General features: G+C 39.9%; 3 protein-coding genes across 3 annotated transcripts; 2 read left to right on the top strand and 1 right to left on the bottom strand.

Annotated features, from left to right (window-relative positions):
• Positions 1-1,353: 1,353 nt before the first annotated feature.
• On the bottom strand, positions 1,354-2,587 carry LOC149303425 (olfactory receptor 13G1-like). The gene is made up of 2 exons (XM_089480706.1): positions 1,689-2,587; positions 1,354-1,453 (listed from the first exon to the last, which is right to left on the bottom strand). Exons 1-2 carry the CDS (start codon positions 2,585-2,587, stop codon positions 1,354-1,356), a joined length of 999 nt encoding a protein of 332 aa, XP_089336832.1.
• A 5,694-nt stretch (positions 2,588-8,281) lies between these two features.
• On the top strand, positions 8,282-11,683 carry LOC149303424 (olfactory receptor 13G1-like). Its single transcript, XM_089480705.1, has 2 exons — positions 8,282-8,287; positions 10,721-11,683. Exons 1-2 carry the CDS (start codon positions 8,282-8,284, stop codon positions 11,681-11,683), a joined length of 969 nt encoding a protein of 322 aa, XP_089336831.1.
• Positions 11,684-17,126: 5,443 nt separating this feature from the next.
• Positions 17,127-18,062, top strand: LOC149303423 (olfactory receptor 13G1-like). The gene has a single exon (XM_089480703.1). It carries the CDS (start codon positions 17,127-17,129, stop codon positions 18,060-18,062), a length of 936 nt encoding a protein of 311 aa, XP_089336829.1.
• The last annotated feature ends 9,599 nt before the right edge of the window (positions 18,063-27,661 follow it).

Here is a 27,661-nt window from a genome sequence, read left to right as displayed (position 1 = left end):
AACATGGTGTCTGAGTGCTCATCCAGGATTCCAGGAAATTAGAATTAGAATCCTTACTTGTACATAGAAATCGGATGGGTGGCCTTGGGCAAGTCAACCTCTTTCAGCCTCAGCAGAAGGCAATAACAAACCTCTTCTGAACACAAGGAAACCCTCCTGGCACAAACTGGAACCAAGAGGAAGGCTTCTAACAACAACAACATACAGGATAAGAGAGTCTTTCAGATATCCTGCCTCCAAGGCATTTAGATTCAGCACCCTGAATTGAGCTCAGAAGAACATTGGAAGTTCTTGCAAGACTGGTAATATATGGTCTCTGAAGTATACACCTGACAAGGATCTGGCTGTGTTCGTTTGTTTGTTTGTTTTGCTTTTGCACTAATTGTAGCGTTTGCACTTTTCAAGAGCAGCTCCACATAGGGGACATTGCAATAATCTAATTAGAAGACAATTGAGGTATGAACCAATATATTTCTTTGTAAAATAAAGGACTTTTTAAAGTGAAATATATTGAATGATAGAATCATAGAGCTGGATGGCAAGGGCCATCCAGTCCAACCCCTGACATGAAGGAACACAGAAACAAAGCACCCCTGACAGTTGGCCATCCAGCCTCGTTTTAAAAATTTCCAAAGAAGAAGAGTCCATCACATTCCAAGGAAACGTATTCCACTGTTAAAAAGCTCTTATCAACCCCTCTTTTATCATGCAAAAAAGAACTGCTTCCAGCCGCTTCAGGGACTACCTGAATAACAAAGCGATGTTATTCAAGGTGAACCATCAGTCTGCTTCACCCCCAAGTCAGGAAGTTCTTCCTAATATTGAGGTGCAAACACTTTCCATGTAGTTTGAATCCATTGCTCTGGGTCCAGTTTAAAGATATGGGGCAAACGCTGAATCCATCTTAGCTGCCCATTCAAGTGAGAGAGAAAAAGTATTCTGTCTGCTCCACTTGCAAGTTTCATCATGTTTCATCTGAGAAAGAAAAAGGGTTTATGCATCCTAAGGATGTAAAGAATAGTCTCTCTTATTCATTTCCTGCTCAAAACAATGGATGTCCCAACAATTAAGAAAACCCATTGGGAAGAATAATAGACCAGTGAGACTTTTGTGTAGTTTTCTCCTAGTATTCACAAGTATCCCAAAGTGTTCTGGCGGATTGTTCTGCACAGAAAAACATATGGCTTCTCATGCAGGAAATATGTTTTCTGTGCAGAAAAACGTGCTTTTGCTCAAAGGATTCCCCCCCCCCCCAAAAAAAACCCACACATTTTCTGGAACACATTAAGATGCTGAAATACAGGACAAATGCTGAACAAAAATATTCAGTTTTTTAATTGTGAATTTACATCCCTAATATACCCAAAGCAAGCTATATTTGATTTCCATAGCCTCATTGTCTGCAAAAGTCAGAATATTCACTTGAGTGCAAAATTGTACATGCATACACTTTAAAAATACATACTTATCCATAGTGGTGAGTACATGTGTTTAAGATCTATTACTGCCTCTCAAGGCTTTTTTTTTTAATTACATAAAAATTTCAATTATTCCACATCAAATATAATACCAACCATTGATTTGATTACCATTTTTTATAAAATAAAATAAGAATGACAGAACCACTAGAATATTTTACAACTTAAGCTTGAGGCCCTGGGAGCAGTCGGCTTTTTCCAGTAAGTGTCTTAAGGGCTTTTTTAACCTCTTTGTTTCTCAGAGAATATATAATGGGATTAAGCACTGGTGTTACCACAGAATACAGGAGAGAAACCAGTTTGTCTTTATCTAGAGAGTAGACAGAAGAGGGCCTAATATATGTGTAAATAACCGAGGAGAAGTAAAAACTGACTACAATAAGATGTGAAGAACATGTGGAGAAAGCCTTCTTCTTCCCTTCAGTGGAACGGATTTTCAGGATGGTTCTCATGATGAACAAATATGATGTTAGAGTCAAACCACAGCTACAGATCCCAAATATGACATCTGACACAAAAGTCATATTCTCATTGATGCTGGTGTCTGAGGATGCAAGCTTCAAAAGTGGAGGTATATCACAGAAGAAATGATTGATTATGTTTGAGTTGTGGAAGGAAAGCTGCAGCATTAGCCCAGCATGAACTGCAGAGTTAACCATTCCAGTAACCCACACTCCTGCTGCTATGCCAATGCACACATCCTTCCTCATGATCAGTGTATACTCCAAAGGATGGCAGATAGCAGCATAACGGTCAAAAGCCATGAATGAAAGAAGTAGAAGTTCTGTCCCCAAAGCCCAGATGAAGAGATATACCTGTGCAATGCAGCCATAAAATGAGATAGTCTTTCTGTGGGTCAAAAGAGCCTGGAGCAGTTTAGGAGTTGTAACTGAGATGGAGAACACATTTGCTAAAGACAAATTGATGAGCAAGAAATACATAGGGGTGTGAAGCTTTCTGCAGGTACATATGGTGAAGATAAGAAGTAAGTTACCAGAGAGGGCCGAAGCATAGATGATTGCAAATACCCAAAAGAGGAGTGTCTGTAGTTCAGGGGAATAGGTTAAACCAGCCAATATAAACTCTATAGTGGTGGACTGATTTTTCATGTCAATATTTCTTTTGCTGATGGTTTGGAGATAGATACTGTAGATTGTGTTAACTTACTTACCAAGATATTTCCCATGACCTGGATACACCTGTTAAAATAAAATTCATTATGGGGTCATTTCTGAGATTAACTATTGCTTATTGAGAACTTCTGAATGCTTTCCATAAACTATATTTTGTCATCTTGATTTTTGTCAAGTATTGGTAAATGCCTGTAGTTGTAGGATAACCTGATGAAATATTTTGTCACATAATCAAAATGTTTCTTTAGGAAGGTTTGATGAACTCATCCCTGACAGATATCGTTGCTTATCAATAGATACACCTATCCTGTAAAAATAATGCAGTTTCACACCATTGTAAGTGAAATTGCTCCATCCTACATAATCCTGGAATTTGTACTTTTGTGAGACACTAGCACTCTTTGGCACAGAAGACACTGAAAGCTACATATCCCAGGAATCAATAGGATAGCGCTGCAACATTTAAAGTGATGCATTATTTCTACAGTTCAGATGCACGCCAGAACTTCTAAAAGCTTTCAATAAATAACTCCTGCCTGCCTTCCTTTTTATTAGGTGTTGGTACATGCCAGCAGATGTTGAAGACCCTGATAAAATATTTTGCCCAGGTTTTTTTTAAAGATCTCCAAAATAGGGAGAACTGTTTAGTATTTACAGTGTTGTAAGACATTGTAAATTTTGGAATCCACGTTTATGGTCATTGCACTGATGCAACAACATAAAGGTTCTCAAAACCTACCTTACTAGCCATGCAGCCCCACCAACAAAATAGAGGCAGTGAGGGAAAAAGCATCCCAGCCTCTCCCAGCAGTGAGGCCACACTTCCCAATACCTTGGAAATCCCTATGTTGGTAGGCCTGCTTGACTTCTAAGGTAAGCTTTTTTGGGATCACATCTATGTCTCCCAATAGTATTTCAGCCAATGGAGTACTCAAGAACAGACGATCCCAGCCTTTTTGACTCAAGGAGCCCTTTTTAGAACCAGTTTCTATGGCAGAACCCCTAAAAGGCCTACCTTATGTCTTACAAGTTAATGGTGTGTAGGATTAGTGTTATGAGTGAAGAGGAGAGGAAGATGGGATAGACTGCAATTTTCCTGGAGCAGTGGCTTCTCAGAGCACAGGTTGGGAACCTATTCTCTAGGATATAACTAGTCATCACAGAGGACTGGCTTTAAATGTATGTCTCCCCTCCACCATACACACACAAAGCAAATTAACTATATCCGGAAAATATCCTAAGCCAGGGAAAGAACCATTTTTAGTCACATATACATCCAACTCAAGTAGATGCAAGCAGTCTTAAACATGGACAGCAATGCATATCTGCAAATGGATTTCATGTAACAATTGGGGAACAATGTTTAGGAAAGATGATCCCATTTTACCATGGGATCTAGTGGAAAGGATTGCATGCATTTTTGTAAGCACATTGTCATAAAACATTTTATAAATAAATGGAAGGCTCACGAAAGCTGGACTAAATTAGTAAGTTATTAAAAGTGGTGTAGATTGGAAGCAGCTGCAAGAAATCAACAGGAATATTTTTATATATGTATATGTGCATAGCATTTAATGAAAGCATAGGTTCTGCAATAGGAAAAGAACACATTTCAGGAAAAGAGGCTTGAGATATTCCCTGGTTGTTCTTTTTACATTTGTACATTTTGAAGACTTCATAGCATTACTTAAAACACAGTCACTTTCTCTAATGCGGGTGGGAGGAGAACACAATGGTTCTGCAATTATTGGGGACTTTCGTTCTCAGCTGAGCCAGCGTGGCCTATAGTCAAGGATGATGGGATGTACAATCCAGAAGCATCTGGAGATCCAAAATATCCACATTTAAAATGGATGCTTTACTCAGATCATCTGTTTGTACACAGCCGCGTGAATAGCCTCACTTGTATTTTTAATTCTTCATAATTTCAATAATATCAATAGGAAGTGGTTTCTTATACTCTCAGTGCTCTTCCAGCTAGCCATATCTAATGTGTTTGGTGGTAGTAGTGAAGATGACTAGAGCCAAAAATCTACTGGGGATGAACTGAAAAAAACCAAACAAAATCATGAACAATATCTGTTGCAGGGATCAGACAAGCCTCACAAATTCAGTCGTAATGCTGATCATGACCTACCTCCATTTTAATGAAGTTCTGTATGTATCTTTCTTTCACTTGAGAAGTAAAGATAAGATATAGGTAATACCATATTTTCACTCTTTATGTCGTTTGTTATACTCTGTAATGATCGAAACAGAAGCCTTACATTCAATGGCTATATGGCCAACTTAAAATCTAAAGTTTGTTATTTTTTTTATAAATATCAGGTGGGAGATGAAACCATCTGAAATGATCGGGGTTTTTTTGTTGGTTTTTCAGGCTATGTGGCCATGTTCTAGAAGAGTTTAATTCTGACATTTCGCCAGGATCTGTGGCTGGCGAAACATCAGGAATAAACTCTTCTAGAACATGGCCACATAGCCCGAAAAACCCACAAAAAACTATGGATGCCGGCCATGAAAGCCTTCGACTTCACATATCTGAAATGAAATTAAATATGTACCTTCATTCCTATATGTCTTTGCTCCTTCTTGGTAGTGTTTCTCTTTCCTCCTTATGACATAGGTGGGATCTCTTTTGCTGCTGCTCATCTAACAAATATCACAGCCAACCACATTTCTTCAATATACTGTAATAATTGGGTTCTAATGGGTTCTAATGGCAGAGGGCAACTAGCTTAGTCCTGCTGCAGATACATGTTTCAGACCATAGTCAATAGCCAACTTTAAAGTCTTTCTGCACATAAAAAGATAATGCCATTGGGAAAAAGACCTCTGAGGTATCATCTGGAAGATGGCAATTATTTAATGTACTGCTGAAGATTTTTTGTTTCATAATTTCAATTCATTTATTTAATTATTTGATATATTTATATATCATCCCAATGGCAATGCCCTCAGGATATTTCTGCAAATGCAGGGGGTGGGCATTAAAAGGGAGTAAATCTCATTATATGGCATTAGAATGTATAAAAATCAGACTATTAAGGGCATGTTTGGAATATTAATATCCAAAATAAATATAAAATAACAGATATACTCAATTATTTGTATGAAGATCTGGAAACCCCCCTTCTCTGATTAGAATTTGCATAATTTTTCATTGAAATTCTAGGAGGAGATTCCTACACTTAATTTTTGAAAATACTTTCAAGATATAAATAAAGGAATTCAATGTATAATATAAACAATTCTAGGTATAATAGTCATTTAAATCATGTTTACCTTATCCCACAGGCTCAGCTTCAAGCCTGCTCATCTCTCTAAATATTGTGCAATATCTTACCAGTTTACTTAGAATCACAGAATCATAGAGTTGGAAGACACTACAAGGGCCATTCAGTCCAACCCCCTTCTGCCATGCAGGAAATCTAAATCAAAGCATCCCCGACAGATGGCCAAGCTTGTTCCCCCCTCAATATGACATCCCTTCAAATATTTAAACAGGGTTATCATATCACTTCTTAACCTTTTCTTCTCCAGGCTAAACATCCCAAGCTCCCTAAGTCGTTCCTCATAGGGCATGGTTTCCAGACCCTTCACCATTTTACTCGCTCTCCTTTGCACACGCTCCAGTTTCTCAATGTCCTTTCTGAATTGTGGTGCCCAGAACTGGACACAATATTCCAGGTGGGGGCTGACCAGAGCAGAACAGAGTGGCACTATTACGTTCCTTGATCTAGACACTATAACTCTATTGATGCAGCCTAAAATTGCATTGGCCTTTTTAGCTGCCGCATCGCACTGTTGACTCATGTTCAACTTGTGGTCTACTTGGACTCCTAGATCCCTTTCACGTGTAGTCACCTATCTGATATCTGTGCATTTTATTTTTCCACCCTAAGTGCAGTACCTTACATTTCTCCATGCTGAATTTCATTTTGTTAGCTTTGGCCCAGCTTTCTAGTCTATTCAGGTCATCTTGAATTTTGATCCTGTCCTCTGGGGTATTAGCTACTCCCCCTAGTTTGGTGTCATCTTCAAATTTGATAAGTATGCCCCCAATTTTGTCCTCCAAGTCATTGATGAAGATGTTGAATAGCACTGGGCCCAGGACACAGCCCTGGGGGACCCCACTGGTCACTTCTCTCCAGGATGAAAAGGAGCCATTGTTGAGTGCCTTTTGGGCTTGGCCAGTCAACCAATTACAAATCCATGTAATAGTTACCTTGTCTAGCCCATATTTTACAAGCTTATTTGCAAGAATGCCATGGGAAACCTTATCAAAGGCCTTACTGAAATCAAGATACACTATATCAATAGCATTCCCTTCATCTACCAGGCTGGTAATTTTATAAAAAAGAGAGATTAGATTTGTCTGACATGACTTGTTTCTCTGAAACCTGTGTTGACTTTTTGTGATTATGGCATTGCCTTCTAGATGTTCACAGACTCTCTCTTTAATGTTCTGCTCTAGAGTCTTTCCTGATGTTGATGTCAGACTAACTGGACTATAATTGTTGGGGTCCTCTTTTCTCCCCTTTTTGAAGATGGGGACAATGTTTGCCCTCCTCCATTCTGCTGGGACTTCTCCTGTTCTCCAGGAGTTCTCAAAGATTATTGCCAATAGCTCTGATATTACATTTGCCAGTTCTTTTAATACTCTTGTATGTAATTCATCTGGTCCTGGAGATTTATATTCCTAGGTTAACCAGGTATTTCTTATTCTGTGCTGAAATACCTCTGTTCTGTCCTCTGCTCCATTATCCTCAGGATGAGCACCCTTTGCCTTTTCTGAGAAGACTGAGGCAAAGAAGGTGTTGAGTAATTCTGCCTTTTTTCTGTTCCTATTAAGATTAATTATTAGAGATAAATCCCTAGGGATAGTAGACTAAAGACCTTACAAAATTAAAAATCCCAGGATTCCATAGGATGGACCTACAGCACTTAAAGTGCTGTAGGTCTGCACAGCCCTATAGTCAGATTATCTAAATCTGTAACCAATTTAATTATTTATAAATTTATAAAATTTAGGTGCCTCAGAAAAGTCCTTTCCTTGCTAGTTAATTTAAACATTTAAGCATATACAAATGCATAGGAATAATAAATGCTGGGTATAATAGTAGTTATAATTTATACTCTGGAGTTCCATTGATTTCAGTGGAAGAGTTAAGCACACACTTAAGGTTGCAAATATATGAACTCATATCTATGAATAACTCTTATTGAATTAAATCTAGTGCTCTCTTAAATAGACATGCAAGCCTCCTTTATAGAACTCAAAGTAATTACAAGACTACAAATGAAAGGATTTGGCTGAGTGTCAATGCAAACTGAAAGTTATGCTGAGACTTTGAAAGTGTGCCAGATACTAAAATGGTGCAAAACGTTTGCTTCAGCAGTGCAGTGGAGAATTGTTATCTTCTTAGTGATGCCTCAGAGGTGCTTTTCCCAATTGCCCTGCCATTTTATTAAAAGAAAGATGTCAAAACTGGCCACCAGGTTTCTCCAAAATGAGGTCTGCCTTCAAAAGGATGGGAGAAGTTTTCACAGCCATCACACAAATGAAAAACATTTTTGCAACCAGCTGCCAAAGCAGAAAATAATTTCAGTCCTGAAGAAAGAAATCTAAATATATCTGGCAAGGAAAAGACACAACGACAAATAGGAATGAAGGTAAATATTTTTATCTCACCCTTCTGCCTTTCACTCTGACAAACTGTGTTAGAACTACTAGTTTTATATTATTTGTAAATGTATCAACAACTCGGTATTGAGAACACTCTAATTATGGGTTGGTTAAAATTGTGAATAATAATAAAAATAATAATAGTCAGAATGAGAAAGAGACAAAGAAAGAGGGCATGAAAAAGATTGCTACTCTGAGCAGATGAAACCGATGTTTTCAACAGGTTTAATCATTACTTTCCATCAGCAGACCATTCAGGACTGTTATGAATCAGGAATGGTCAACACTCTCTTTAATCATTCTCTATCTGTCCATCTCTCTCGCTCACACACCTACAGAATAGTCCCTTCCCAAAGTTGTTGATAGTTTTCTTGGTGTTGTTTGCCATGTAGGAACTATCTGTGCTATTTACCGTGTTTTTCACATTATTTTTTGCCTGGTGCAATAAAGCATCCTTTTGTTGGCTGTTATGCCCATGACTATTCACTATGTGAAGAAAACATCTTTTAGTGGTCTCTCCTATATTTCCGAGGAGAGTCATATATTGCAATATCAATACCAGCACATTGTCATTTCCTCCTTTTTATTTCTCTATGGGAGAAGTGTTTTATGGTATATTTTGCGCTAAACTGATTGTGTGACAGAACTGAGCCTGCTAGTCCTCCCTCCTTTGTGAAAGATGTAGCACATAGATTCATTTTGTAATATCAGTCTACCTTCTTGGTTATCTAACATTTGCATCTCTTCCGCTCCACATCCACAATGACAGGGAAGTGGTGCTGTGTGCATTTGGCCAATGGGTGCTTATCTACTGATGCCTAAAGATAGTGATATCAGACATATCGGTGGTCACAAGTGTGGCCACAAGTGGAAATTAATATACTAGCGGTGGTGGGGGGGGGGGGAACAAAACAAAAAATAGCACATCATGCAGTTCATGGCATGGGGAGATATTCTGTACACTTAAGAGACATAGCTGTGTTATGGAATATCAGTATGCAAATGGATCTTGCAGCACATTTGAGACTGTGTGAAAAAAACTGTAGCATAAGTTTTTTTGGACTTGCATCTGAGAAAGCAGACCAAGTCTAGGAAACCTTATGCTACAATTCCTTTCACACATTTAGTCTCAAAAGTGCTGCAAGATCCCTTTCTATACCGCTTTGGTTGCAGTTGTTGCTTTGAAAGCAGGATGTTGCTCAAACATATGTCTTAAAACAAAAGGGGAGAGAAATTGGTAGCAGTTTTGGGAGAGAGACGGTGTCAAAATGCAAAATAACAAACATTTGGAAATTAAGAAATGTTGCATACTAATAGAAGTCTTTGAAACTTTAGAGCCCTAAGAAGGTATTCTATTTCTGTAGAATCAACATAGAGACAAGAGTAGGAGGGATAAGACATCCCAATCTACAGGCATAATTTGGAAGGATATCTCCCAAAGCAGAAAACCTCTTCTTCTTGGGCTCTCTGCACTATGTAGATTAGAACCTTGATTTACCAGGTTTCCAAATTTTGTAGAGAACTTTTAAATGTAGAGAAAGCTTCATGCTTGTCTCCAACTTATCAAGGATGTCAAATCTGGCATTGAGTGGGAGAGAGACGGTACACCCATTCTTGCTGTCCCTTCTTGCAGAACATCCCAGAGTTTTTGTCTAGAACTTCCTATTCCCAGAAAGGTAAGCAGCACTAGCACTACCATCATTCATTCATTCATTTTGCCATCTGCAAACAATCTAAATGGTAAATGGAGAGTGGGTGAAATTTTTTGGCTCTCTCTCTCTCTCTCTCTCTCTCTGTGTGTGTGTGTGTGTTTATGTGTGTTTACCAAATACTTTCTCTCTTGGAAGAAAATGAAGAGATCCCCAGGTTATACTTTGCCACTGTATCTCTGAACAATATTATTTTGTTATGTAAAAGGAATAGTGTAGCTAGAATCCTATTCATAGTCATAACTAGGGTAAATCCATGGAGTCAATTATTGAATTCCCAACACTTATACAAATATCACTGATTTATCAGTGTAGTTTAATTGGAACTAGCAACAAGATTCATGCCTCTGTGTGTTCATATATTAGTATCAGTATTAATAGTGTTGTGGTCAATTTAATCTTTAAAAGCATTGATAATGGGCTGGTCAGTAACTGTTATCATATTTCTGACTGTTATAACAGAGAGTGCATGTACACTGTAAAATAATGCAGTTTGACACCACTTTAAGTGCTGTGGCTCCATCCTACAGAAAGAAAGACGTTCTCAATAAGCAAATCCCACAATTATATAGGATGTAGCTACAGCACTTAAAGTGATGTCAAACTGCATTATTTCTACAGTGTAGATTCACCCAGAGAAAGAAACTACAAGACAAAGTGGGAGGAGAGATAGAGCTGTTTTACAACTGTTATTATAATCTCTCTGTCTAGGTCAACAGAACTGGAGGTACTGAGATAAAAAACCAATCTGCCAATACAGACTTCATACTGGTTGGACTAACTAATGACCCTGAACTACAGACTCCTCTCTTTGGGATATTCATAATAATCTATGCTATTGCCTTGGTTGGTAACTTCATTCTTATCTTCACCATATGCACTTGTAAGAAGCTGCATACCCCTATGTACTTTCTACTTGTCAACTTGTCCTTAGTCAACCTGCTCTCCATCTCGGTGACCATTCCTAAACTTCTCCAGACTCTTTTAAGCCACCAAAAGACCATTTCATTTTACGGCTGCATCACACAGGTCTTTCTCATCATATGGGCTTTGGGGACAGAACTTTTGCTACTTTCCTTTATGGCTTTTGATCGCTATGCTGCTATCTGCCATCCTTTACAGTACACAGTCATCATGAGAAGGGAAGTGTGCATTGGCATAGCAACAGCTGTGTGGGTTGCTGGAATGGTCAATTCTGCAGTGCATGCGGGACTCATGTCTCAACTTTCCTTCTGCAACTCTCATATCATCAATCATTTCTTCTGTGATATCCCTCCAGTACTAGACCTCTCATGCTCAGACACCTATCTGAGTGAGTCCATGACTTTTGTCTCAGATGTGATCTTTGGGATTGGGAGTTGTGGGTTAACACTAACATCATATTTATTTATCCTGAGAACTATCATCAGAATCCGTTCCACCGAAGGAAAGAAGAAAGCCTTTTCTACATGCTCCTCACACCTGGTTGTAGTCAGTTTTTACTTCTCTGCAATTATTTACACATATATTAGACCATCTTCTGTTTACTCTCTAGATAAAGACAAGTTGGTGTCTCTCCTTTATTCTGTGATAACCCCAGTGGTTAATCCAGTCATATATTCTCTCAGAAACAAAGACTTCAAAGAAGCCCTCAGAATGATCACTGGAAAAGGCAGGCAGCTCCTCAGAATTTAAGAGACAGAGCACACTTAAAAGAACAGTTTTTATAAACAGAAAATATAAAATGCCAATGTAAGTGAAACGTTGAAGAGCAGACTCTGGAGCTTACCAGATGGATTTTAAAACTGGCTCCAGCATCCCAGGCTGGAGCCAGTATGTGGGATGGAGGTGGGGATTATTGCATGCTAAAATGCCACCTAATTGCCACCCCCATTAGCCTGGGTCTCAGCCATGCTCCTCCAGCACTTTAGAACCCATAAAGCTTCTGGATCCTAAAACATGCTGGTGGAGTGTGGCTGGGACCTTGCTTGGACCCAGGCTGATGGCGGGTGGTGACTAGGGAGCGATTTAGCATATGATAATACCCACTTCCATCCCTCCAGCCCGGGAGGCTGTAGCCAGTTTTAAAGTCCATCTGATAAGCTCCTAAATGTGGCTCTGAAAACTTGAAAATTTCCTTTAAGCTGCTGCAAGGCAAGGGAGCCTCTTCTTTAAGCATTAGGCCACAATTCTTTGTGGGATTTCTGGGTTATGTGGCCATGCTCTAGAAGAGTTTGTTTCTGACGTTTTGCCAGCATATGTGGCTAGCATCTTCATTCTCTGAAGATGCCAGCCACAGATGCTGGTGAAATGTCAGAAACAAACTCTTCTAGAACATGGCCACATAGCCCAAAAAACCCACAAAGAACTATGGATGCCGGCCGTGAAAGCCTTGAACTTTACATTCGGCCACAACCTCATTTCTCCACTTTTCTCAGTGCGCGCATTGATGATGTCCCTTTGACTCAGTGCCCAAACAGGGCAGTGCCAAAGGGGCATGATCTTCAGAGGCATGAAAAGAAGCGAGAAAAACCAGCTCCTTTTTGTGCTCTGTGGAGGCTGTATTGGTGCCGCTGCTTGCGTTTGCCACAGCACTGATCTGGGGCAGAAAGAGGCAGTGTCTCGCCGCCCCTTTCCTGCCTGTCTGTACTGGGCCTGAGTCATTTGGTACATGGAATCACTCATGAGACATAAAAAGTGTGTAGCTATGATAATATGTAAATTATAGCTTTTTTACTCAAAACACATGGATGCACTTTAAAAAATATTATCATTATTTTACTCATGGTAGGTACTGCATAGATAAATATGAATTTAAAAGTAAAAGTAAATCTTGTATAAGTGTTTTATGTGCACTGATACTTCAAAAATATCCTGAGGGACAAAGAGGTGAATATTACCATGTTTGGGTTTCTGTGTGAACTATTTCAGGCTCAGTAGATAGGCCTTTTTTCAAACAGAAAGTGGCACAGAAAATAAAAAATGGGGGTGGGTAGGTTCTGGGAGCCACAAAAATGACCTTGGAACCTTATGTGGCCCACAGGCTACACTTTCCCAACTCCTGTTTAAAAACCCTAACATATAAATTATTACCTGCAATACTACATACATCTTAACGCCGACATTCAAGCAGAACCTAGGGTAGAGGCATCCAGAGCCTCCGTGGACTTTGTTAAACTGGATCGGTTTGAGTTGGTAAGTACTGATGATGTGGACAAGATCCTCGGAAGTTTTCGGAAGACAACCTGCTCTCTCGATCCCTGTCCCTCGTGGCTAGCGGCCCAGGGGGGACTGGCTGTGACTTTACTGTTACGCCGGATTATTAACACATCTTTGAGGGAAGGGCAATTTCCATCTGTTCTTAAATTGGCCATTGTAAAACCTTTATTAAAAAAGCCCTCCCTCGACCCCCTGGTACATAATAATTATCGGCCAGTCTCACTGCTGCCATTTTTGGGGAAGGTGATCGAGAGGGCGGTTGCAATCCAGCTTCAGGCGGTCTTGGATGAAACGGATTATCTGGACCCATTTCAAACTGGCTTTCGGGCGGGTTACGGGGTTGAGACGGCCATGGTCGCCTTGGTCGATGATCTCCGTCTGGGCATCGACAGGGGAAGCGTGTCCCTGTTGGTGCTCTTGGACATCTCAGCGGCTTTCGATACCATAGACCATGGTATCCTTCTGGGGCGCCTGGCAGAGGTGGGAATCGGGGGCACTGCGCTCCAGTGGTTCCGGTCCTACCTCTCTGGGAGGTTCCAGATGGTGCAGCTGGGAGACGTGTGCTCCGATGAGAGGGCCCTTAAAACTGGGGTCCCTCAAGGAGCCATTCTGTCTCCCATGCTATTTAACATTTACATGAAACCGCTGGGAGAGATCATCCGGAGACATGGGGCGCGGGGTTATCAGTACTCTGATGACACCCAAATAATCTTCTCTATGTCTCCGACTGATGCAGTGACTGAGGATGGCGTCTCTCCTCTCGTGGCCTGTCTGGAGTCAGTAATGGGCTGGATGAGGGAAAACCGACTCAAGCTGAATCCAGAAAAAACGGAGGTACTCGTGATAGGTTCCCCTGGCCCAGGAATGGCGGTGGTTCCACCTGTCCTGAACGGGGTTACGCTCCCTGTGAAGGACTCCATGCGCAGTCTGGGGGTGCTTCTTGACTCGTCCCTTCACCTGACGGCTCAGGTGAATGCGACGGTCAAGAGCACCTGTCATCAGCTTCGGCTTATTCGCCAGCTGCGCTCATACCTGGCCCAGAGGGACCTTGAAACAGTGGTACATGCTCTGATAACCTCGAGACTGGATTTCTGCAACGCACTCTACATGGGGCAACCCTTATACCAAACCCGGAAGCTACAAATGGTACAAAACATGGCAGCCAGGCTGGTCACTGGTACCTCCAGGGCCAGCCACATTACACCGGTGTTAAAAGATCTGCATTGGCTGCCGATTCGCTTCCGGGCACAATATAAGGTGTTGGTGATGACCTATAAAGCCCTAAATGGCTTGGGCCCAGGATACCTGAAGGACCGCCTCTCCCCATACATTCCATCCCGCACCCTCAGAACATCTGGGCAGCAATTACTTAGGGTTCCCGGGGCTAGGCTTGTCTCCACTACTAGGAAGACATTCTCCATCGCCGCCCCGGCCCTCTGGAATACGCTGCCCATAGAGCTCCGCTCGGCCACCTCCCTGGCCCAATTTAGAAGGGATCTAAAGACCTTCCTTTTCTGTATTGCATTCCCTGACTAAAGTCCAATGGGCCTCCTTCCTCTTCACCGGCAAGGGATTGGCTAATTCGGGGCTTTTCTGTTTTTTATTGAATTTGTGATATTGTATTGGTATGTATTGATGTTTTTATTATTGTTTTTAACCTGTTGTTAACCACCCTGATCTGTTGGAAGGGTGGTATATAAATAAAATTATTATTATTATTATTATTATTATTATTATTATTATTATTATTATTGTCTATAAGCAAAAAGTGACCTTTGGTTCATATATCATACATCATATAAAATTCTTTTATGATAGGAAATTTGTTTTGTTATGTGAAATTACAGAAAACAGTTTGACACTGAGAAAAATAAAATATTTCATGATTGTCATAGATGCACACAGTTTGATTTAAAACACACACACACACATTAAGATGCCAATGCCAAAATAGACAACACATGTCAAAGTATATGCATGGAAGACTCCCAGAATAGTTGGGGGGGGGGGTCATCACTCAAGATTCACCATTCAATCTGTCTCCCATCTTTTAGAAATGGAAACTAACAATTCAGCATCAAAATGTCATTGTTTTAGGCACACAGTATTTACACAGCTTTTCTCTTTAAAAGATAATTATTCTTATGGAATCCCAGTCATCCTTGGCCCTATGGTATTAGAGCCTCATTAAGGCAGCATCTAGTATCTGATATGAGATTGTTCAATTTTGTCAAGAGATTAGCCAGATGTTCCAATGTTGGTTAACCTGGGAATATGTTGTCCATAAAATCTGAGTACATAATTCCAGCCATCACAATTACTTATCTAGAGCGACAATGCTTTCCGGAAGAGAACTATGTACTAGAAGTAAACAATTTGAGGTGAGGGTTTTGTCCTTCCTTCCTTCCTTCCTTCCTTCCTTCCTTCCTTCCTTCCTATATTCACATGTTTGACAATATTATGTCAGTGTTCAATTCCAAAAGTTTGTAGCTATAATTCTTGAATTGGAAATGAGTCTACTGAGAAAAAGACAGACTAGACAAGGTGAATATGGACCCTTATATGTCCATATGGCCAAACAGTAGAACTTTTAAAATGTTGAGTTTTCATAATGTCTGCCTATGCTATATTAAACTCAGACTGAAAATTGCCAGTGAGAGTGAAATATCTGACTGTGTTGTTAGCAAAGAGGAACAGAGGTTGAATGCTCCACCATCACTACAGCATACACCAGAACTTTTCCACAACCTAGGAGAGGGTTTTTGAACTCTGAGCTTTCTAGATGCTTTGGACTGTAACATCCACAGTGCCTTTACTGTTGGCTGTTTCAGCTAGGACATCTGGAAAAAGTCCAAAACATGTTTTCACACCTCTGAACTGACTAGTCATAGACAATGTATAAGTATTGACTGATTCATATGAACAATATACAGTGGAGCCTCCTCATACGCTGCCTTTTTATAGGCGGCTTTGAGCATAGGCGCTCAAAGCCGCCGGCACGCGCGGGACGGAAGGGGTGGCGCGTCCCATTCAATTGAATGGGCACGTGCACCCGTTGCGCCTCTCGCGCCGCTGCGCCGCCGCGCCGCCGCGCACGAGCCCCATTGGAAACAATGGGGCTCGAGCATAGGCGGATTTTTTTTATACGCGGAGGGATCCGGAACAGATCCCTCGCGTATAATAAGGTTCCACTGTATTTTTATCAGCCATGGGGTGGCTGGGACTTTGGGGTAAAGGATGAAGGGGTCTTGGCTTAAAGAAATGGGAGAAAAGTGGAGAAATGAAAAATCCTGTCACTCTTACCATGCCAAACAACTGTAACCTAGGAGATTATCGCATGGACAAATAACCCGACTCTTCCCTAATGGGAAGCAGCCAGGCTGCAGGATGCAGGAGGGTATCATCACTCATAATTTGCCACCAATTCCAAAGGGCAGCTGCATCCCGGCTACATCCTGAGTCCCAGGTGTGCTTCGGAAGTTGCTTTTCAAAGCCGGGGGCTTTCCTCTGAAGTTTGCCTAGGACATGGGATGCAGCTGCCCAGTGGAATTGGTGGCAAATTATGAGCGATAATAGCTGCCTGCATCCTGTAGCCCAGCTGCATCCCATTAAGGAGCAATCAGGTTCTTTGTTCATGTGATAATCTCCCTAGTCAAAAAGAGAAGCAGTCTGTTATGCACAAAAACATGTACAGTAAGAGATTGGTCCCTAGGAACACAGATATTGGGTTGGATCCACAGTTAGACTGCAGTCCTATATCCTAAGTCAATGATTTGTCTCAACCAGTTTAAATGTTATTACTCAATCAGTATATGTTGCAGCATTTATTTATTGAGTAAGCAATCTTCTCATACCAAGTGATATTATCTCTACATAGAATAATATATGTATTTTTGCCTGCAGTCACATAATTTTGGAAATGAAGAATCATTCTGCCATTACAGAGTTCATCCTGATGGGCCTTTCCAGCAATCCTGAACATCAGATGATTCTCTTCTGGTCATTCACCTTCCTTTATGGTGTGGCTTTAATAAGCAACACCCTTATTGTCCTTGCTGTCAGCACTTGTAGCAAGCTCCACACACCAATGTATTTCCTGCTCATCAATTTGTCTATACTAAATGTTTTTTCAGTTTCTGTTACAGTTCCAAAAATGTTACAAACTATTTTAGCAAAGCAAAAAAGCATTACCTTTGCAGGCTGCATTGCACAGGTGTACCTTTTTACAATGGCTTTAGGGACTGAGCTTCTGCTCCTTGCACTCATGGCTTTTGACCGCTATGCTGCTATCTGCCAACCTTTTCAGTACATGGTCATTATGAGGAAGGAGTTTTGCATCGGGGCTATGGCTGGATTGTGGCTCTTAGGCATGGTTAATGCTTCAGTTCACACAGGACTTGTGGCACAACTTTCGTTCTGTGACTCAGATCTCATCAATCATTTCTTTTGTGAGCTGCCACCCATGTTTAAGATCTCCTGTTCAGACACAAGTCTGAATGAAACCATGGTTTTTGCTGCTTCTGTGGTCATTGCAATTGGGAGCTGTGCATTGACACTAACATCATATTGGTTTATTGTGCAAAGCATTTTCAGGATCCGTTCCACAGAAGGTAAGAAGAAGGCCTTCTCTACATGCTCTTCCCATCTCTTGATTGTCAGTGTGTACTATTCCACAATAATCTATACTTTCCTTAGGCCTGCTTCAGCCTACTCCCTGGAGGAAGACAAGATTATTGCTATCCTTTATTCTGTAGTAACACCAGTTCTCAACCCACTCATTTATTCACTGAGAAACACTGATGTTAAAGAGGCACTCACAAAGCTGATAGCCAAAAGACTCTTCCAGAAAGATTAGTTATCTGCCTCAGACAGAACAATGCATGGCTATTGAATCATGTGCATGTATTATCATTCTGTTTCTATTCACAAGACAGACACATAGTCTGCACCTACACTGCAGAATTAATGCTTTTGCCATGTTCCAGTTTTGGGAGCCATTTAGCCTTTTATGTCAGAGACCTCTGGGGCCCCAATAAACTGAAAATTCCAGGACTCCATAGGATGGAGCCACGGCAGGTAAAATGGTGTCAAGTTGCATTAATTCTGCTGTTGGGCAGCAGCCATAGTTCTGAAATGTTGTGTGATGAAATAGAAAAATGGAATTTTATTTAGACATAAACACTGGCATTTGTTTGGCAAAGCAGACTCTGTGATTTACAGGGCAGATGAATTAAAGAGTTTTTTCTTGATTTGAAAGAAGATGCATTCTGAAATGAAATGAAGAATAAAAAGGAGATAAAATATTGTTTTTAAAGGGATAAAATTAACATTTACATGGTAGAGATTACGATCATTAATATTTATTACCATTGGCTCTTTTGGCATGTTTGAAATTTAGGAATGAATAAGAGAAAGGAAAGAAGGGGGGAAATTGTATTTCATATTGCACTACCTAAGCCTGATGGCACAGAATAGAATTCCCCAACTATTCTCCCATCTAGACAAACAGGAAAAAATATTACCTTTGGCTCAAACAATGTGTTACTTTAAACTGAGATATGCATGGGATTCATACAAAACCAAAGCCTGACCTTCCTTAGGTAAAACAGGTTCCCTTCTGAAGCTACTGAAGCTAAATCTAGGTTTACAAAAAACACTATTATTGGTTCATGCTCCAGTGTATAGGTGGGTATGAGAGTCTGGTTTCTTGGTGTTAGGTAATTAGGACTAAGGGCAAGGATGGAAAGCAGGTTCGCCACATCCTCAAAGGAAGAAAAAAATGTGGATCACCAGTGTGGAATATAGAAAACAGCAAATCATGAAAGGGAAGGGGAGGGAAAGGAAAAGGCAAGAATTGGATTGCACTGCCAGTCTGCTCTCATTGCCAGTCTGGAAAGAAAATGCAAAATAAAATGGAATGAAGCTTTATGTAGTGAAAATCCCTTGCTGGAATAATGCAAATCTCTTTCTTAAAACACACACAAAGACACCACATCTGGTTTCTTCCTTGTCTCTATAAACACCATCTTTTAAGGTTCTCTTTCTTTGAAAATACTGAAGGTAGGAGATGGGGAGAGATTGTGTTTGAGTGACTGACTGGGCTACCTTCCAATTCTATAGCACATGCACCACACTCTCTCAAGTCATTATGGGCTACTGAGATAAAAGATGCTCATCTTAAGAGGTTCATAGATAGCTTCTGTTCCACATAATGATATAACAATGGCAGGTTATAGCCCGCCGCTTTGAGGAGGTCTGCCGCCGCCGCCGTTTGCTCCATAAGGGAGCCGTCGCAGTCACACTGAGTGGCTCCCTTGCGGAGCAAAAAAGAAGCTCCAAAATGGAGCTTCTTTCTGCGGCACCCTAATGACGTCGCGAGGCGCCGCTGGCGCACTCGCGACGTCATTAGCACCGCGACACGTTCGGATGCACAGCGTCCGATATGTAAAGATGGCGCCGGCCGTGTGGAACGGCCGGCGCCATATTGTATGGACAGAGTCCGTATTAGAGCCAGGGGCGTCTAGAAGAGACGCCCCTTTTTTAAAATGGGACGTCCTGCAGACGTCCCAAGTGCCGGTCTGTAACCGGCCAATGTCTGCATTCACATGTGCATGAACGGCAGTAACTGGGGAGTAGCTACTGTATTGGTGTGATGTCTCAAATATGGCATGAACACAGCATACCAGGGCAAACTCATCTGGGACTCTTCAAAATGATTCAGCCAAAATCTTTATTTTGAATCAAAATCTTTCAGCTTCTAAAAGTTTCTAATGTATTTATTCACATTGTAAAATCATAGTTATCAAACTACTGAATCGCTTGTATAATGTTTATTCTAATGTACTTTGTATGTATATATGTATGTATGTATTGTAAACTTGCTAATTGTAAACCATGCTGTGAAGGCCTTATGCCCACATAAATAAATAAACAAGCAAAGCAATAAAGGGAAAAAAATTATATAAATGGAACTTTTGGCTACAAAACTTTGGCCCGAGACACACCAGCCAAAAGTGGTGTGCCAGCGCTGAAACTATGGTTCCAGAGCATGTGGCAACCGCATGCTCTGGAACCCTAGTCTGTATGGGCGGCAGCATCATGGCGGCATCCTCTCTACATGGGTGCCGCCATGATGATGCCACTGCCGCTCAGCATTTGCACATCACTGCACGTTGCGTACGTCATGAGTGTGCCAATGGCACACTCATGATGTACACAACATGCCACAGAAAGAACCAGGAGAACCTGGTCTCTTTTTACTGCAGAGGGACGCCACATGGTTTGGCAGCTGTGGCGTCCTTCCCCAGTTAAAATGGGCAACTCCAGCCCACCATTTCGGGGCGGTCTGTACTGCCCCTTTACGATTAGATTGAACTTCAAGAAGAAGTAGTGTGGCTAGAGATAATGGAAGAAATTTGCAGAGTATTAAGTAGTCATCATTCAGTTTGATACAGTTTATTACAATCCTTCAGATTATACCCCTTTGAATTTTGTGATGCTTAAAATACACTCCAAAAAGTATACATAAATACAAAGCTGGATATAAAATATGTTCAGCCATACATATATTGTGAGAAAAAGTGGTCAAAATATTAACAAATAGAAATATTAATGTGCTCTCTCTCTCTCTCTCTCTCTCTCTCTCTCTCAAACACACACACACACACATAATCACAAATTAATAGGGAAACAGGACATCACTGAACAAGGTATGAAAAAATAAAGCTGAGACTGATCCTTCCATCCCTAAGATCTGCTTTGTATATATACAAAGTGCAGCTATGATCAAATCTTCATAACTATGAGCCATTTAGGACTTGCATGGAATGGAAAAAAGTGAAAATCCATTGTCCTGGATAAAATCCCACTTTTATGCTTAACCCCTTCACATCCCTCAAGCCTGCTATTCTACCTGCAATATCAAAATTTGCCATTCATTAGTTATTGATTTTCACACACTAAGGATGCTTCTATGCTGCTTCATTAATGCAGCCTGATGCCACTTTAAAGATCACGACTCCATTTTATGGAATCCTGGGTCAGTACAGTAAGATCTAGATTGCATCACATCCTCTGGCTTGCCAGAAGCCAATCTAGCTCAGATCAAAAGTCAGTCAAACAAGACTGGAATAAACAGAGATGTCTTGGATAAATGGCTATAATAAATGACTAGCAGAACAACTCTTTGACCTGCCCAGGCTCTCATGCTACTCTGGTTATATTAAAAGTGTGACATTTTCTGAACTCATATGAATAAACTGGACTATACAGAAATGCATTGATATCCAGAAAAGAACAAACACTCTGCCACAGCATATGGTTTCTATGCATCTTCCATCTCCAAGACTCTGAATGATATGATTCAACTGCTATTCCTGAGTAGAGAGAATTCATTAAACAATTGTTGTAGTTATGTGCCTTCAGGTAATTTCTGTCTATTGGCAACCCTAAAGCAACCCTATCATTCGGTTTTCTGGGGCTGAGAATGTGTGATTCACCCAAGATCACCCAGTGGGTTTCTTTGGCTGAGTCAGGAAATTTCATTTGGGGTGGTGAATTCTTATTTGGGGGGCAATGCATTCAATGGGGGTAAATGACACATTCTTTTGAAGTATTTTTCAGTGTTCTTTAAAACATTTTCTTGACTCATCGAGTTTATTTGAAATTTGGGCTATGGTACAGGACAGCAGAAAACAATATTTATTCCCTCTCTCTTCAATAATTAAAGTTGCTATATTCATAGTTGTTGGACAATATCCTTTTGGAATCCAGAAGCTACTTATTTTATTTAAATGTGATGAACTGAGATGAAATCACACATTAATCTCATTGAAACCAGTGGGAGATAGTTTTGCAATTGCTTGCCCCACTGATTCTTGTAGGTATAAAAAGCAGGACTATATCCATCTCAAGCCAGTGATATATTTCATATATATCACAGGTTTGGAATTATTGCTATGTAATAATAAACAAGAAAAATAACTTGTGAATTTTATTCTGCATATCATTTACGTGCAACAAACAGTGGTGTCTGGTTTGAATGCAGAATGGAAATACTGGTTTATCCTGGCTTTTTGTAGCAGCCCAAATAACAGTAAGTATCTCTTCCCCTTAGCATTTGTGCTTACCACTGGGGAAGTGCTCTCAGTTATGCTCTCAGCTATGTACATGTCTCAGTTCTGATGGAAAACCTATGCAACCTATGCAAACATTCCTTCACTATAAGAGCAACTAATGGAATTTGGTAGTGGAAACATTGCCACTTGCAAGAGAGAAAATTAAATGACCAGAGGGACACAGAGGCTACCCAGAGCTCCTTCTTAGATACACATGTATGGCAACACATATTTTGTTTGACTTGCTTGTCTGTGCTCCATTAATGAAACACATTTTCATTTTTAATCACCCTCACTGGGATCACTATATGGTTTCCTGATAATGATCCCCACTGGAACCTATTATTGGTGTGCATAATTGTCTCTTAACTTGTCTTTAAATTCTTCAGAGGATCAGGGCTACTCTGGGCCCTCAGCCAAGTTATAGTCATCAGACATGTTATAGATTGCTTTCACTTAATTAACACATTATATCTGTAGAATCTATTCTATCAGCTAATTGCTGAAATGAGACATTGTACCTGTAAAATTTATATTTATCTGAACTTTATCTCAATCTGACTACAGCCATGATTATTTTTATATTACCATTCTTATTCTTATTCTTATTCTTATACCACGACATTTGCTTGCCATGCCTGCTTACTGAAGTATACTGCATAATCAGCATTATTTCCCACATGGGTTACCTCACATACTGTTAATGATCTCACAGACAGTTTCCGACACAGTTTTACAGACAAAAATAAACTCTCTGTACTGAAGAATATGATGCTGTCTATTTACATGTTTTCAAAATAGATATCCACATATCCTTCTGCACTAGCTCCACCTGCTGGCCACAATTATCTCTTTAATGAGAATGCTGCTGTCTAGTGAAGCAGAACAGTTCATCACCATGTCCTCTGGCAAATCTAAAAACGGAGCTTGATGACTCACGGACATAGCTTTTCTCAAATTAAACGTAGTGTGAAAACTTGTAAAGTTACTTTTGAAAAAGTGATTATGGTTCTTCTCCAAGTTCATTGCTGCTGTTATAGTTGTAAAACTAATTTCTGAATTCTCAAAAGTAATTAGATTAGAATTGATCCTCTCTTATTTTTTCTCACTCTCTGTCTTACAACTACTGCCCTGTGCTACACAATGCATACTTCTTCCATTCACTATCCTGACATCTCTGTACCCAAAGAGAGCACAAAGCAGCAGCACAAGACATGGCATGAGTGAACATCTGAACTCTCTGACAGTCTACTATTTATTGGAAGCATGCTTCTGTAACTATAAAAGTAATTTTAAAAATGGCAATTATTGATAGTTACATTTCAACAGTAATGTAATGCAATTACACATTTATTATCAGAAAAGAGCATTATAACTAGAACACGGTTGACTGAGATCCTGTCCTAAAAGATATTCAGGTCTCACATAGCTAAGTTTATGTAGCTATGCCTCCCTCAAAACCCGCCTTATAAGCTATGAAGCCCTCTCCATTACAACCATTTCCAAGTTTTTGCAGAGCAAAGGGATCAGTGGTAACGCATCCAGCTATTTTCTGTTAGCTGGATATACCCACCTTGTAAGACATGTGGCCTACTTCCACCACCATGGACCTCCAGAGGTCCTTGGGACATACCTGTAGGTGACATCCATGCAGCATGTCCACCTAAAACAAAAAATGGCAGAATGTGTAAACAACCTGGAAATAGCCATGGGGGCATTACTTGGCTTACAAAGTGGGGTTGGAGTGGGACCTTTTGGTTATTTCACTTTTAGAAGAGAATTCCAACCTACACAATGACTGAAAAAGTGGGTTGTGATAGGCAGACTAATGATATTGTAACTTAATAACAAAATGCCACCCAGTCATTGGACTGTGTTGAATGTTTTTCATGGTCTCTCACCTGTACCATGTGGAAATGGGTAATTTCCTGGTAGAAACCCAATTCTGATTCAGTCACACTTAAAGGTGTGTTCATTGAAAGGATATTTAATAGCTATACTCTAATTTGTGCCTCTTCTCCCCATGTGCTTTCTTAAAGCTGAGACTAGCAAACTGTGTTTGGGCCTGTATTTGCTTCTGGTAGATGTAAACGGGATAATATTGCATTAAAATGTGAACTTAACAAATTTCTCATCCATGCCTAGCAACTTCACACAACATGGATAATGTCATTTCTGGTTATTAACAGGCATAACATAATAACTCTATTCAAATCATTTGTCTGCATATTTATATATATATATATATATATATCCTGTCTACATCACCAACAACCAATGCTGCAGAATGGTGTTGTTGGACACAATGGGGGAGTGGCTCAGTATAATAATATCAGAATATAAGGTAGACATTATATATGATAGACAACATGAAGATTTATCATGATATTATATTTAGCAATGGAGTCATGTGTAATTTCATCCTTCATTTTGAATATGTTGAATATGCTCCTGAGCAAGCCTTTCTACCTCAATGAGAACTTTCCCCCACATATTAGCAATTCCTACCCATACTTCTGTCTGTATTAAAACCTGAATATTTTTCCGGACAAAACATTGGTCTATCTGTGATGCTACAGGAGTGTTAGTCCTGACCTTATGTCAAAACTCTTATGAAACAGCTCACTGAGCAATTTCAGTTCAACACCAATCTTTTCACACATTCTGATTGGACTTATACATAGTGAGATCTTGAATACAAGTACAGTGGAACCTCGCCTTACGCAGGGGATCCGTTCCGGACCACCACCACCCCGTAAGGTGAATTCTGCCTATGCTCGAGTCCCATTCAAGTGAATGGGGCTCATGCATGCAGCAGCGTGGCAGTGCAGCAGCACACGCACGCCACAGGCACATGTCCCATTCACATGAATGGGACGTGCTGCCCTGTGCGCTCCTGCGTGGCTTTAACACTTACACTCAAAGCCACATATAACGCGCCCGCTTATAATGCAGCACACTGTATGAACCAAACCTAAGTTGATCTACTTCTTTCATATGAAGGATTATACAATAAATAAATAAATAAATGCTGAGCAGAACAAAGCTCAGACATCTTAGAGTACTTGGATGATTGGAGAGGTCAAGTAGTAGTATTCTCATGTTTAGATGCAGTGTTGGATGTAATACTGTGTAGGACAATAAAAGTAAAAGTTTTCCCCCTTGACATGAATATCTAGTCATAACTGACTGTAGCAGGTGGTGATCATTTCCATTGCTAAGCGAGGGAGCCAACATTGCCCGGTGGTCATGTAGCCAGCATGACTGCACAGAACGCTGTTAACGTCCCACTGAATTGGTACCTATTCATCTAACCTGCATTTTCATAAGACTATCAAAATTGTTATTGTTATTGTCATTGTTATATTGTTTTGATTTTGAATCTCAGATTGCTCACACAAATGTCAAAGTAAAAAGTTCATGGCCATTATGCAAAATCCAGAGCAAACTGGATTTTACCTCTGGAGTGATCAGGGTACAGATACACTCCTGTGATAGACCTGCATTTGGTTTGCTTCAGAATGAATTTCAGGATAAAAAAGTCAAAAAGTTAACGTTTATTGTACTAGCCAAAGGCCATGACAAAATGTGCTTATCAAAAAGCATAAAACATTTAATCACTTTCTGTCAGCTGAATTGGCTTTTTGTCAACATAGCCCCCATCTACTAACTGATTTCAGAGACCAGTCCACAAAAAGCAAAAACACCCTCCCAAAAGACAAGCCAGCTTCAGAAAGAAAGAAAGAAAGAAAGAAAGAAAGAAAAGATGTCACAAGAAAAAAGCCAAGCTGTGCCTTTTCCAACCCAATTACTACTCTTGCATAAATTTAGGTCAGAATCAAAATGATCTTAAGTAATTAGATTTTAGTACCCAGTTGCAGTTGGCCTAGTGAGCTCTCAGCACTTTCAGTCTTCTTTCTGAGTTAGGATTGTATTCAAATGCAAATTCTTGGTGTCATAAGAAGTCAACTTATTGTTAGTTATTGTTGTTGTATTTTTTAAAACCCAAGGAGAGATATTTATGTAGATATTCTGCCTTATCTATCAAAATAATTTCAGGTTTGGATGCCATACATCCTCTATACTTCTCTGTCTAATGCAACAACTTAGGTTGGGTTGGCCATGGCTAATTTTAGCCATTCAGCTAGCCATATGAATGAAGATGACAGCAGACATATTAATTCACAGCAGGATATATCCAATGTGACTCATAATTTTCATTTCCTTTTAATTATTAAGATGTCTGATAGAATTTCAAAGTGGAACTCTTGCATAAAAACATTAAATGTACACATATGCAACAATTTTATTACATAAGCAAATTATTTTAATATATTTTTATAAATCCACTGAACTATTTTAAGCCATATGAAATATACCCTTTGCTTAGAGATACATTTTGCCTTTGAAAAAGTTTGTTTGCTAATAGCTCCTCATGAGCCCTATTAGAGTTACCAAAACTTTCATATGTAATTCCACAAGAGATTAATCAACATCTCCAGTTTTCTGGACCACAGCGATGAAGCTGAATTGGTCACCATGAGCCTCATCACTGCAGCCCAGAGTTCAAATTCTCCGGAGTGTTATTAGGAAATCAAGATTTAGAAAAAAAAAGATCTGCTGGGAAGCTGCATCTTGTCAACTCTGTGACTAATTATAAGTTTCATTTTTTAGAAACAAATTGCAACTGAAGACACATGAAATGAAGCAGAATGTAATGATTTCAGGTGCTTGTTATGTTTTAGCTTTTGTCATAGTTGGGTAGCATTGGTACTAAAAAGTCATGCACAAAATATGGACAAAAAGAGGCAACCATTTAAACTAGTAATTTTTAACATTTCATTTCATTCTGAGAGCACAAATGTTTGTAACTGGAATGGTCTAATTAATCTTCAGGTCAGCCATTTTGACTAGTATGGTTAAACACTGCTTCAATGAGAAAATAATAATAATAATAATAATAATAATAATAATAAGTCATTTCCTTTCCTTTTTTTCTCCCCATTATGATATGACTTATCAATACCTAGTACCTCTTTTTCAGGATATACCACAGGGTTTTCTGGGCTTTGTACACATAAAGAGGATTGGATCCTCCACCAGGCGTTTTAAGGAACATTCAGAATTATTTATCTCTGGGTTGAATGCAATGCAACTTCTCCTTAAAGTGCTCCCATTACACTATTTTAACATCTACAGTTCTACACAAATCCCAATGAAGGTTTTGTCTGCATAGCCCAAATAAAATGGCCTCCCCTATCCTCTCAGTGGGGAGACCAAATGATGCACAGCCCAAACACAGCCCATTCAGCAGGGGTTTACCTCTGTTAAACTATAC

This window comes from Sceloporus occidentalis, unplaced genomic scaffold, assembly GCF_023333645.1.
Source record: "Sceloporus occidentalis isolate IW3139 unplaced genomic scaffold, rSceOcc1.0.p SCAF_14, whole genome shotgun sequence".
NCBI classification, from domain to species: Eukaryota; Metazoa; Chordata; class Lepidosauria; order Squamata; family Phrynosomatidae; genus Sceloporus; species Sceloporus occidentalis.
This window is presented reverse-complemented; position numbering and strand designations above follow the sequence as displayed.

Excerpts from the sequence above, each read along its gene's own strand:
- LOC149303425 (XM_089480706.1), bottom strand. The coding sequence starts at position 2,587 with ATGAAAAATCAGTCCACCACTATAGAGTTTATATTGGCTGGTTTAACC. Across the intron at positions 1,454-1,688 it reads GAGGTTAAAAAAGCCCTTAA|AAAGTGTATGCATGTACAAT; the intron begins GACACTTACTGG and ends GTATGTATTTTT.
- LOC149303423 (XM_089480703.1), top strand. The coding sequence starts at position 17,127 with ATGAAGAATCATTCTGCCATTACAGAGTTCATCCTGATGGGCCTTTCC.